Here is a 13274-nt window from a genome sequence, read left to right as displayed (position 1 = left end):
CGGATCATACTCCTGTATGTTTTCAAGTCACCCATGTTGTGACTGAGGGATATTTGGTCTTTTGTTTTAACAAGCATGTTTTGAATTCCTTGCTTTTGTGTTGCATACTGGTATTGAAGGGGAAAATGTATGATTTCCTGTAATCCTTGCTACAACATAATAAAAGATAATTATTTTTGCCCACATTTCTGTAGTGCTTACTGTATGCTGAGGGTTGCTGTAAATACCTGCAGTGTATTGACTCATTTTATTATTCCTGTTTATAAATGGGGAAACTGGTGTAGAGCGTGCAGTGAATTATTTAAGGTTTCAGAGTGATCAGTGGCACAGTCCAAAAATTGAATTTTTTTAGCTAGGATATAAATTAAAATTTTATAGGACAATATAAATATGTAAGCTCTATTCTTTCTTTTGGAAGACTAATCTGAGCTATTCATGTATATTTTAAATTTACTTTTTAAACCTTTGAAAATACAAATTTTTGTTCAATAGAAATAAAAATTTTTTTGTATGTCCTTATATTCAGTTGCTATATTTGCTTTTTGCCTCAGGCCAAAGGCAAAATATTTTTATCTTTACCATAATTGCTACTATTAAGGAAAAAAATGAAATAATAGATTATTAAAGTTAATTAGCTAATATCAAAATACTAAGTTTGAACTGCTATTTGGGAATTTGTTAGAATAGGGTTAACATTTATTGGGGTGCCTGGCTGGGTCAGTCGGTGGAATGTGACTCTTGATCTGGGGGTCGTGAGTTCAAGCCCCATGTTGGAGGTAAGAGTTCATTTTAGAAACTAAAAAAATTTTTTTTTTAAATTTTGCTTAATAACATTGATTTCAGAATATGTTGTAGTAGTGTAAAATTAGGAAGGGAACATTTAAGTACTTAGTAAAACATTTGCAGTTCTAAATGAATACTGTCTATATGTGTATATTTCTCTTGAAAAAAATCTAAAAATTTTTTTACACTGATCTGTTATTAGTTTGCTTCAGATATATTTTACAATAAATCATCATTTGCATGATAGTCTGGTTTTCCTGCTTTTTACTTTTAATTAATATTAAGCCAAACTTTGGAAAAGGTATACCTAAAAATAAAGACATTTAAATTAGGCCTATTGGGTTTTACTGTAGTACATATTTTTATTTTAGCTCATTACTGTGATTGTTTCAAGATAATAATGTTAGAGATTTTATATTTTGAACTTAATCATATTTTTATATTTATAGTGTTAATCTATGTAAAATATTTTCCATTTATAAATTGGGATTTCCAAATCTCAAACAATGTAACAGTTCTATTTTGGTAGTTTAAGAGGAGATTTTTTTTAATACCAATTTCTATAATACAAAATACTGCGAAGGGCTTATTTTTTATTTCCTTCGTTCTATTTGTTTTTGTGTGGGCAAGGGGAGTATACAAAGCGTTGTGTAGAGGGCAGGTACTCATCTTGGATTGGGGTACCTGAACTATACTTTGGGTAAAGGATCACCAAGTATTCAAACACCCTTTGTAGTAATCAACGATGGTAACTTCCTGCTGTGTAAAATAGAAGTGGTTGTCAAATTACTAGAATGAACCTCAAGATTATAGGAGGCAGCCCCAGGAGATGGACAGGTGTAATCAGTTGTCACCTATTAACAGAAAAAAGGCTCAATGGAAGTTGGTTTCTAGGTCATGAATTCTGTGGAAATTTGAAGCAGATAAAAAATAGTTGGTAAGCTTGAACAACCTCCTTTTTTTTCTTTCAGTTTTATTGTGATATAATTGACATACAGCATTGTATAAGTTTAAGGTATACAGCCTAATGATTAACTGACATAGACTGTGAAGTGATTACGACAGTAAGTTTCCTTAACATCCATCATCTCATTATAGATACAGGAAAAGAAAGAAAAGGGTTTTTTCCCTTGTGATGAGAACTTTCAGGATCTACCCTCTCCACAACTTTCAGATGTACCACAGCAGTGTTAACTACAGTCATTATGTTGGACGTTACATCCCCAGTCCTCATTTATCTTGTAACTGGGAGTTTCTACTTTCTGACCGCATTCATTCCATGCCCCCACCGCCCCCTCCCTTGAATAACCCGTGTTTTAGTTGAACTGAGAAATGCTTGCCTTTTATCTTTTTGTAAAAGTTAAGTTTGGCCTGAGCAATTCCAAATTTTACTAAAGAAAAAATACATCTTTCTTTATAGTCTCTTCTTGTGACAGTGAGGACTGCTCATGTGATTTTACGGTGAGTAGAAATTTGGGAGGGAGGCGATTGAGGTCTACTCATACAGTTTTTAAGATGTCACATGTTTAAAATCTATAAAAATGTGACTATACTGCATCATGTGTAAGCCAGATTAAACTAACAGTAAATTGCTAAAATGATTTTTCTCTGTTCACTGCAGATATGTAATTCACCTCTGGGACCTCAACCATGAAGGGACGTGGGAGGGAAAAGGAACCTATGTCTATTACACAGATTTTGTCATGGAGCTCACTCTCTTGTCCCTGGACCTCATGCACCATATTCACATGTTGGTAAGCTTCCTCAGAAGGAGCTCTAACAGAGAGCTAAGTGTTTTAGAATCAGAAACCCTGGTTAGTCCATAAGAAATGAAACATTTGTGGATAAACTGCGTAAAGACTCTCAAAACAAACGCAGCTGTGTCCGTCTGTCTTTCTGCCGCTGGGTATAGAATAATGGCGTGCACTTTGGCTGGAGCCCAGCTTGAGTTTGTTGTCCTCCTAGGGCACTCCGTGACCTCCACTGACCTAGTCACTGGTCATTCTTCTACCATGAAATTAAGAGGATTCCGTATGCTCCCCCTAGTTTCTGTGGCTTCTGATACATAGCAGTTACTTTGGGGGGGGTAATGGGAACTCTCGTAATGTTAGCTACTTCATGGATTCATAAAGTTTCTGCTTTATAATTAAAAAGAAAGCATTTGTACTTAATTCCTCCTACTTCATCATTTACATTTTACTTTGCTGTGCAAGAAATTACAGTTTCGAAAATCTGCTTCCGTGGTTAGCACTTCAGTGATCTAATAATGGTGAGAATCAACATATTTGGTGGGCAGTTGATTTATACTATAAGCCTATTAAAGATGCATTTAAAAATTACTGGGTTAGGGGCGCCTGGGAGGCACAGCTGGCTAAATGACTCTTGGTTTTGGCTCAGGTCGTGAGATTGAGCCCCAAGTCAGGCTCCACGCTCTGAGTGGTGTCTGCTTATAACTCCCTTTCCCTCTCCCCATACCCCTCCCCCCTCAAATAAATAAATAAATCTTTAAAAAAAATGACTGGGTTAGACACAGGACATTTCTAAGTATGCTTTTTGAAAATAACTTTGAAAACATATTTAAAAAAAACATGTATAGCTTTTGTTTAAAACTCCCTCGAATGCCCAGGGATAACTATTAACGTTTTATTGTATTTATTGCTTCCTTTTATATTCAAATACATACAGTCATAAATTGAGATTGTATTTTGGACATTCAGTTTAGTTTTGCTTTTTTTTTTTTTTAGCTAATGTATTATCTGTATTGTTCTGTGCTAGCCACCGTTCTTCGGAACCATTTAATGCCTTCAGGATAAGAATTCCATCATATAGATGTATAGTAATTTAATTAACCAACCCTCATAATGGATATTTAGATTGTATTCAGTTGTTTGCTATTTTCACATCTTTACATAGTTTATCACATTAGTTTTTTGAGATAGTTTTATCTGGCTTTTTTCACTTAAATATTTTCCCATGTAATTAATCTTTAAAAATGTTGTATGTAAATATAGTATAATATATAACTTTATTTCATAAAAAATGTAATTAATGACTATATACTATTACATTATATGAATTTACAACCTATTTCCCTACTGGGCATTTTGCTAATTTCCTGGTTTTCTTTTTTATAATTGCATGGATGGATATCTTTGTGCATAAAGCTTTTAAATTTCGGATTAGTTCCTGAGAAAAGATAGCTGATGATGGAATGACTAAGCCAAAGAGCGTGTACATTGTTTATGGTAGTGAGATAAATACCTGCATTTGCTTGGTGAAAGATTGTTCCAGTTCCTGTTTACCACCAATAAGAGCTTCTGTTACATACGTCACCTTTGTCACTAGCAAGTTCACATTCATTTTTATTGTGTGTTTCATTCTCTTTCCTTCCTGCAAAGTTATTTGGCAACATCTGGTTATCCATGGCCAGCTTGGTCATCTTCATGCAGCTGCGTTACCTATTCCACGAAGTGCAGCGTCGGATCCGCCGGCACAAGAACTACTTGCGTGTGGTTGGCAACATGGAGGCCAGGTGCGTGAGCACACGCTGATGTTGCCCAGCTGGACTCGTTTTAGATCTTTTATAATAACAGATCCCAGGTGATCCGAGAACCACTTTTGTTAGCTGTTAACTGAAGGGTGAAGAGGATAAGTGGAGGCTCTGGAGAAGGACTGCCAGGTGTGAATCCTACCTATGTGAGGATTTGCTGTGTGATTTGGGGGCACCTTAATTAAATCTCTGTGCCTCAGTTGCTTCCACTCTAGGGATGATAGCAGAGCCTTTGTCCTGGAACTGCTGGGAGGAGCCAGTGGGGTAGTGCAGGTAACATGCTTAGAACAGTATGGGTATGTAGTAGCTGCTCAATAAATACTAGGTGGTTCTTATTTTGCCATTAGTTTTATCATCATCATCATCATTAAGCGGAAGCTTCTTTGGGCTTCTGTCCTCTATTTTATGAAGTGGGTCTCACTTAATTCCTTCCACATGCATGTTTACACACATGCTCTTAAGCTCACCAAGGGAGGGACTCACTTGCCAGCCTGCAGATGTGAGATGAATGGGTATCCTTTTAGTGTCCAGGGGAACAGTTTGGCTCTCCAGGGGTGGGTCTTAACTCCTCTGGTTTGCCCAGAAATGTTCCCTCAAATCATTTTTAGCTGATGTGTTATGTTGAAGGAACTAACAGCTGTTGTTAAGACAGAGTTCGTTTCCGTGTTTACGTTTCTTGCTCTTTGGTGGGCTATGAAGAGAAAGCAGGTGTAATGTTTTTGATGGTTGGGAACGTTTAACTGCCCCAGATTCCTCTGTAACTGCTGTCAGAGGGCGAAGTTTATGGCGTGGCACTCAGTGTATGTGTGTGGAACTGACGGAGGTCTGCTGGCTGCGTTTGTCTTTTACAGGTTTGCTGTAGCAACTCCGGAGGAGCTGGCTGTCAACAATGACGACTGTGCCATCTGCTGGGACTCCATGCAGGCCGCGAGGAAACTGCCCTGCGGACATCTTTTCCACAAGTAGGGCTTGGGGTTCTGCCCAGGGCGTGGGGTGCTGTTTGTGCCCGGGCTCCGGACCAGTCCTGGCAAGGGGGTGGGGACATTACCTCCGACTGGCTGTGGAGCTGGCAGTGAGTGCTGTGGGAAGCTCTGGGCTGTCCTCCTCCATCCCTCAGCCTCATCACTCTATGGCAGGACCGTTCCCCACTCACAACCCGCCATCCTAATTTCTGGGTCTGCTGACTCTCTTCATATTCCTTGTCAATGTCAGCCCTGAGGTAGAACAAGTATGCCTGTAAGATTTAAAAGAAAGGGATGGGGGGAATCCTTGCTTTCAAACAGCTTATGCACTCACTGGGACAAGAGAATGTATTTTTCCATTTTGCACATGCACAAAAGTAACAGAGAAACAACATGCCAGGGAGGTTGGCTGAGTTGGGGACTGGACCAGGACCACTGAACAGTCCAGAAAAACTGTGACTATATTATTATCAGGGAGAACAAAACAGCATTTTCAGAAAGTCTGTTTTTTTCCCCCCAAGATTTTATTTTTTTATTTGAGAGAGGGCGTGTGCACAAGTCGGGGAGTAGGGGCGGCGGGAGAGGGAGAAGCAGATGCCCTGCTTAGCAGGGAGCCCGATGCAGGGCTCTCGATCTCAGGACCCTGGGATCATGACCTGAGCTGAAGGCAGACGCTTCACTGACTGAGCCACCCAGGCACCCCCAGAAAATCTCTTAAGAATGCGCCAGATCTGTGGGCAGGGCAGGACAGGTTTGTTCCTCTGGCAGGGAGTCCTGTTGCCTCTCTCTGTGTTGTGGCCCTCACTGCCTTACTTGTTCATTCTTAGAGATCTCATAGGGGCTGAATCTGTTTAATCTAAATCACTGTGTCTATGGAGTAGACGTCTTTTTTTTTTTTTAAGATTTTATTTATTTGAGAGAGAGAGAGCATGAGCAGGGGGAGAGGGAGAGGGAGAAACAGACTCCCTGCTGAGCGGGAAGCCAGACAGGGGCCTGGATTCTAGGACCTTGAGATCATGACCTGAACCAAAGTCAGATGTAAAGACTGAGCCACCCAGGTGCCCTGGATTGGATATTTTTTTTGATGTTGAGGTATCTATGGGGTATCTTTGGCTTTTTGCATCTGTGATCATTTTTGCATGTTGAGAAAGTTTTCATCTTTACATCTTTAATCTTCCTTTTGTCATTTTTATTCCCAAATTGTTTTTCTTCTTTTTTTAATATTAGAAGGGCTTTGGAGCTTGAGCATCAGTAGCTAAATACATATACTTTAATTTTAATTTTTTAAATTTAAATACTTTTTTAATTTAAATTTTAGTTAATAGTGCAATTTTTTTTTAAGATTTTATTTATTTATTTGAGGGAGAGAATGAGATAGAGCATAAGAGGGGGGAGGGTCAGAGGGAGAAGCAGACTTCCTGCTGAGCAGGGAGCCTGATGCGGAACTCAGTCCCGGGACTCCAGGATCATGACCTGAGCCAAAGGCAGTCGCTTAACCAACTGAGCCACCCAGGCGCCCCAATATATAGTGCAGTATTGGTTTCAGGAGTAGAATTCAGTGATTCATGACTTGCGTATAACACCCAGTGCTCATCACAAGTGCACTCCTTAGTGCCCATCCCCCACCCACCTCCCTCCATCAGCTCTCAGTTTGTTTTCTGTCGTTAAGAGTCTGTTATGGTTCATTTCCCTCTCTTCCTTTTTTCTTTTCCCCCTCCCATATGTTCATGTTTTTCTTAAATTCCACATGAGTGAGATCATATGGTATTTCTCTTTCTCTGACTGACTTATTTCACTTAGCATAATAGCTTATCCACATCGTTGCAAATGGCAAGATTTCATTTTTTTGATGGCTGAGTAATATTCCAGTGGATATGTATACTACATCTTCTTTATCCATTCATCAGTCAGTGGACATTTGGGTTCTCTCCATAGTTTGGCTATTGTCGATAACGCTGCTATAAACATTGGGGTGCATGTACCCCTTCAAATCTGTATTTTTGTATCCTTTGGGTAGTAATTCAGTTGCTGCATCATACAGTAGTTCTATATTTAACTTCCTGAGGAAACTCCAAACTGTTCTCCAGAGTGCACCAGTTTGCATTCCCACCAACAGTGAGAGGGGATTCCCCTTTCTCCACATCCTCGCCAACATCTTGTGTTGTTAATTTTAGCCATTCTCACAGGTTATGAGGTGGTATCTCACTGTGGTTTTGATTTGCATTTCCCTGGTGATGAGTGGTGTTGAGCATCTTTTCATGTGTCCATTAGCCATCTGGATGTCTTCTTTGGAAAAGTGTCTGTTCATGTCTTCTGCCCATTTCTTAGCCGGGTTATTTCTTTTTGGGGTGTTGAGCTTGATAAGTTCTTCATAGATTTTGAATACTAGCCCTTTATCGTATAGATACATTGTGTACAAATACCTTCTTCCATTCTGTGGGCTGCCTTTTAGTTTTGTGATTGTTTCCTTCATTATGCAGAGCTTTTTATCTTTTTTTTTTTTTTTAAAGATTTTATTTATTTATTTGACAGAGAGACACAGCAAGAGAGGGAACACAAGCAGGGACAGTGGGAGAGGGAGAAGCAGGCTTCCCGCGGAGCAGGGAGCCCGATGCGGGGCTCAGTCCCAGGACCCTGGGATCATGACCTGAGCCGAAGGCAGACACTTAACGACTGGGCCTCCCAGGTGCCCCAGAAGCTTTTTATCTTGATGACGTCCCAGTAGTTCATTTTTGCTTTTGTTCCCCTTGCCTCCGGTGATGTGTCTAGGAAGAAGTTACTATGACCAAGGTCGAAGAGGTTGCTGTCTATGTTCTCCTCTAGGATTTTGATGGTTTCCTGTCTCACATCATCCATTTTGAATTAATTTTTGTCCAGTTTCATTTTTCCACATGTGGCTGTCCAGTTTTCCCAACACCATTTGTTGAAGAGACTGTCTTTTTTTCCATTGGATATTCTTTCCTGCTTTGTCGAAGATTGGTTGTCCATAGAGTTGTGGGTCCATTTGTGGAGAACAGATATTGATAGAATTTTTTATGTGCTGGGTGTTCTGTTGGGGTCTGGGGATAAAACGGAAACCACAGATATGGTCTTTGCTTTTGTGCAGCTTGTAGTTTAATGGAGGAGATGAACATAAATTAGCCAGGCGCATTTCTGAATGTATAAGTATAAATTGAGTGAAGTGCTGTAAAGGAAAGGAATGTGATTCTTGAGAACTTGTAGCAAAGGAATCTGACTCAAGCCTGGAGGAAGTGACTCTTGGTGATGAGTAGGACTTGAGTCAGCCAAAGGAGAGTGACCCTCTAGCAGGAGGGAATGGGGTGTGTGGGAGGAACTGGAAGAGAACTGGTGTGACCAGGACTTAGAGCATAGGAGGGGAGTGGCGTTTGCTGAGTCAGGAGAAGCAGGCAGGGGCTTGAGGGCCAGTGGAAAAGGTGAGACGTCATTGAAGGGTTTTAGGAGGGGTTGGGGATCAGATTTGCAGCTTGAGAAGATCAGGGGGACTAGTTAGTAAGGGCTGCAGTGATTCAGGCATGTGTTGAGAGTAGCTTGGGCTACAGTGGTGGAAGGCGGTTGGGGAGAAGTGGACAGATCAGAGGAATGCAGGCATGTGGTACTGGATTGGCTGTGAGAATGAAGTCTAAAAGAGGAATCAGGGATTCTCCTGGTTTTGCAGCTGGGTAACTGCACGTATAGTGCTGGTTGAGGTTGGAAGACCAGAGAATTCACACACATTTCTCCAAAGGAGCTTAGAGACAGTTGGAAAGACTAACTCCAGGAGTGTACTTTAGTCTAGAAGAAATCTAAAGCACATGATTAGATTAAGTTTATGATTTCCTTTTTTGATGAAGGCAAAATTCACGTAACATACAGTTAACCTTCTTAAAATGTACAATTCAGTGGCATTTAGTGCATTCAGTGTTATGTAGCTACCACTTCTTTCTAGTTTCAAAACTGTTTCATCATCACAGCGTAACACCCCGTACTCATTAAAGTAATGAGTCCCCATTTCTCCCTCCTCCGTCACCGGGCAACCACTAATCTGCTTTCTGTCTATGGATTTGCCTCTTCTGGACAGTTCATAAAAAAGGAATCCTACCTTTTGTGACTGGATTCTTTCACTCAGCAGAATGTTTTCAAATCCAAGTTGTAGCAAATATCAGCACTTCATTCCTTTTTATGGCTGAATTTAAATAATTTTATAATAAACAATTTATGTACTCATTCATCTGTTGATGGGCATTTCGGTTATTTCTACCATTTAGGTATTGCAAATATTGCTATGATCAAATTTGTGAACAAGTATCTGTTTGAGTACCTGTTTCTAATTCTTTGGGGTATACCTAGGAGTGGAATTCCTGGGTCATGTGTAATTCTCTGTTTAACTTCTTGAGGAACTACCAAACTGTTTTCTAGCAGCTACACCATTTTACATCCCACCAACAATGTATGGAGATTCTAATTTCTTCACATTTTATACTTCACATTTATTTTTTCTGTTTTTCTGATAGCTGTGCTAGTGGGAAGTGGTATCTCATTGGGATTTTGATTTGCATTTCCTTGATGACCATTGATGCTGAACATTGATTGTGCCCGTTGGCCATTTGTCTATCTTCTTTGGAAAGTGTCTCTTCAACTCCTTGGCCCATTTTTTAATTGGGTTGTTTGTCTTTTTGTTAATAAGTTGTAAGAGTTCTCTCTGTGTTCTGGATACTAACCTTTTATCAGATGTATGATTTGCAAATATCTTCTTTCATTCTGTAGCTGTATTTTCATTTTCTTGACAATGTCCTTTGATGTACACAAAGTTTTCACTATTTTGAAGTCCAGTGTACCTATTTTTTCTTCGGTTACTGATACTTTTAGTGTCAAATCTAAGAATCCATTGCCAAATCTGAGGTCATGAAGATTTACCCCTGTTTTCTTCTAGTAGTTTTATGGTTTTAGCTCTTATATTTAGGTCATTGGTCCATTTTGAGTTAATAATTTTACATGAAGTGAAGGAGGGGTCTGACTTCATTCTTTTACATGTGGTTGTCCAGTTGCTCAACCTCATTTGTTGAAGAATCTATTCTTTCCCCCATTGAATGGTCTTGGGACCCTTGCTGAAATCAGTTGGCCATAGATACTGGGTTTATTTCTGGATTCTCAGTTCTATTCCAGTGGTCTATAGGCCTATCTTTGTTCCACTACTGTGGTGTTTTGATTACTCTATGTTTGTAGTAAGTTTTGAAACTGGGAAATGGTGAGTCCTGCAACTTTTTCAGTATTGTTTTGGCTGTTTGGGGCCCCTTACAATTCTGTATGAATTTGGGGATCCACTTTCCCATTTCTGCAAAAAAGGCCCTTGGAATTTAATAGAGATTGTGTTGAATCTGTAGATCACTTTGGAGAATATTACTGTTGTAATAGTATTACGTGTTCCAAGCCATGAACATGGTATGTCTTTCCTGTTATTTAGGTCTTTAATTTCTTTCAGCAATCTTTTGTGGTTTTTAGTATCTGGTCTTTCATCTCCTTGGTTAAATTTATTTCTAGGTATTTTATTCTTTTTTTTAAAGATTTTTTTATTTATTTATTCATGAGAGACAGAGAGAGGCAGAGGGAGAAGCAGGCTCCCAAGGAGTAGGGAGCCCGATGTGAGACTTGATCCCAGGACTCTGGGATCGTGACCTGAGCCGAAGGCAGACGCTTAACCATCTGAGCCACCCAGGCGCCCTAGGTATTTTATTCTTTTGGGATTGATACAAATGGAATTGTTTTCTAAATTTCCTGTTTGGATTAGAAATATAATTGCTTTTTATGTGTTGCTTTTGTACTGTGCAACTTTTCTGAATTTGATGATTAGCTCTATAGTAGTTTAGGATCATATCATCTGCAAGTAGAGTTGGTTTTACTTCCTTTTTTTTTTTTTTTTTTTTTAACAATTTGGAAGCCTTTATTTCTTTTTCTTACCTAATTGCTCTGGCTAGGTCTTGCTGTACAATGTTGTATAGCAGTGGTGAAAACAAGCATTCTTGTTCCTGAGCTTTGAGGAAAAACTTTCAGTCTTCTTCAGTTGAGTGTGATATTACCTGTGGGTTTTTCATGAATGTCTTTTAAGGTCATTCCCTTCTATTCCTAGTTTCCTGAGTATTTTTATCATGAAAGAGTGTTCAGTTTTGTAAAATGATTTTTCTGCCTCTATTGAGATTATCATGTTTTTTTTTCCTTTGTTCTAATGTGGTGTGTTAACACTGATTCATTTTCTTATGTTCAACCACACTTGCATTTCTAGGGTAAATAAATCCCTTTTGTTCGTGGTGTGTGTAATCTTTTTAATGTGCTGTTGAATTTGGTTCACTGGTATTTTGTTGAGGACTTTTGCATCTATATTCATAAGAGATACTGGTTGGCAGTTGTCTTTTCTTGTGGTGTCTGTGTCTGGTTTTGGTATCAGTAATGCTGGCCTCAGAGTATGTGTTAGGAAGTTTTCTGTCCTGTATTTTGGAAGAGCTTGAGTAGGATTGGTGTTCATTCTTCTTGACATATTTGGTAGAATTTACCAGTGAACCTGTCTTGGGCTTTTCCTTTCTGGGAGATTTTTTGACTGAGTCAGTCTCTTTACTTGTATAAATCTGTTGCAGTTTTATATTTCTTCTTCCTTTTTTCTTTTAAGGATTTTATTTATTTGAGAGACAGAAGGAGAGAGCACAGAGGGAGAGGCTCCTGACGCAGGGCTTGATCCCAGGACCCTGGGATCATGACCTGAGCCAAAGGCAGATGCTTAACCGACTGAGCCACCCAGGCGCCCCTTTCTATTTCTTGAGTCAATTTAGGTAATTTCAGTGTTGGTAGAAATTTGCCCTATATTTTTTCTCTGTATTTCTCTGTATTCTCTAATTTGTTGTATTACAATTATTTCTAGTATTCTGTTATAATCCTTATCATTTCTGTAAGGTTGGTAGTAATGTTCATACTTTCATTTCTTTTTTTTTCCATACTTTGATTTCTGCTTTTAATTTTTGTATCTATATTTTTGCTTAGTCTACCTAAAAATTGTCACTTTTGTTGATATTTTTTTAAGAACCAGCTTTTGAGGATGCCTGGGTGGCTCAGTTGGTTAAGCGTCTGCCTTTGGCTCAGGTCATGATCTTCGGGTCCCAGGATTGAATCCCACACTGGGCTCCTTGCTCAGCAGGGAGCCTGCTTCTCCCTCTGCCTGCCGCTCCCCCTGCTTGTGCGTTCTCTTTCTCTCTCTCTCTCTGGCAAATAAATAAATAAATAAATAAAAACAAAAAAAAATGGCTTTTGGTTTCATTGGTTACTCTATTGTTTTTGTGTTCTGTATTTCAGTTACCTCTTCTCTGATCTGTATTATTTCCTTCTTCTGACTTTGGGTTTCTTTGATCTTTTTCTGGTTCTATAAGATACAAAGTTACGCTTTCAATTTGAAATCTTTTTTCTTTTCATGCATTTTTAGTTATAAAATTTGCCTCTGAATATTGCTTCTGCTATATCCCATAAGTTTTGCTATGTTGTGTTTTTGTTTTCATTTTTCTCAGAGTGTTTACTAATTGCTCAAGTGTTTAGTGTTTAGAATACTCACCTGCCTTGGGTTGAGTGAGCAAACATTAATAGGACCACTTGATTTGCCTTACACTGTAGCTCTGGTTAATAGAATGGGAACGGGATGGTGGGATGATAGTTGTTTTGTGCTGGTCTCAGCTTATCGATAATCAGTATTGGGGCTGCACTGGTCCTTGTGGTTCTTATTATGACTGCAAGACACCATTAGCAATAACCATCAGGAAAGTTTGGGGAAAAGGGGTTTATACATCACAGGTCTTAGAAAGCACATGGAACACCTGGGGCCACACAGTGGGGTTGTCACTAGGATGGAATCGTGGGCCTAGGGTTCTGCTTTTGTTAGGGTGGAGGGTGGAAGCCCAGTGTTTTGTGGGCTCACTGTTGGTGAATTTAAAACATAAGAATAAAGG

General features: G+C 39.2%; 1 protein-coding gene across 1 annotated transcript in view; it reads left to right on the top strand.

Moving 5' to 3' along the window:
• Nucleotides 1-13274, top strand: part of AMFR (autocrine motility factor receptor) — a 47019-nt gene that overhangs the window by 14953 nt on the left and 18792 nt on the right. Inside the window, exons 5-8 of the mRNA XM_028093220.2 lie at nucleotides 2204-2244; nucleotides 2405-2537; nucleotides 4182-4315; nucleotides 5185-5295. Coding sequence (XP_027949021.1) covers nucleotides 2204-2244; nucleotides 2405-2537; nucleotides 4182-4315; nucleotides 5185-5295 — 419 coding nt within the window. The remainder of the gene's footprint in view (nucleotides 1-2203; nucleotides 2245-2404; nucleotides 2538-4181; nucleotides 4316-5184; nucleotides 5296-13274) is intronic.

Source organism: Eumetopias jubatus, unplaced genomic scaffold (assembly GCF_037043125.1).
Source record: "Eumetopias jubatus isolate StellerSeaLion01/CBP00866 unplaced genomic scaffold, mEumJub1_p1.0 scaffold_10, whole genome shotgun sequence".
NCBI classification, from domain to species: Eukaryota; Metazoa; Chordata; class Mammalia; order Carnivora; family Otariidae; genus Eumetopias; species Eumetopias jubatus.
This window is presented reverse-complemented; position numbering and strand designations above follow the sequence as displayed.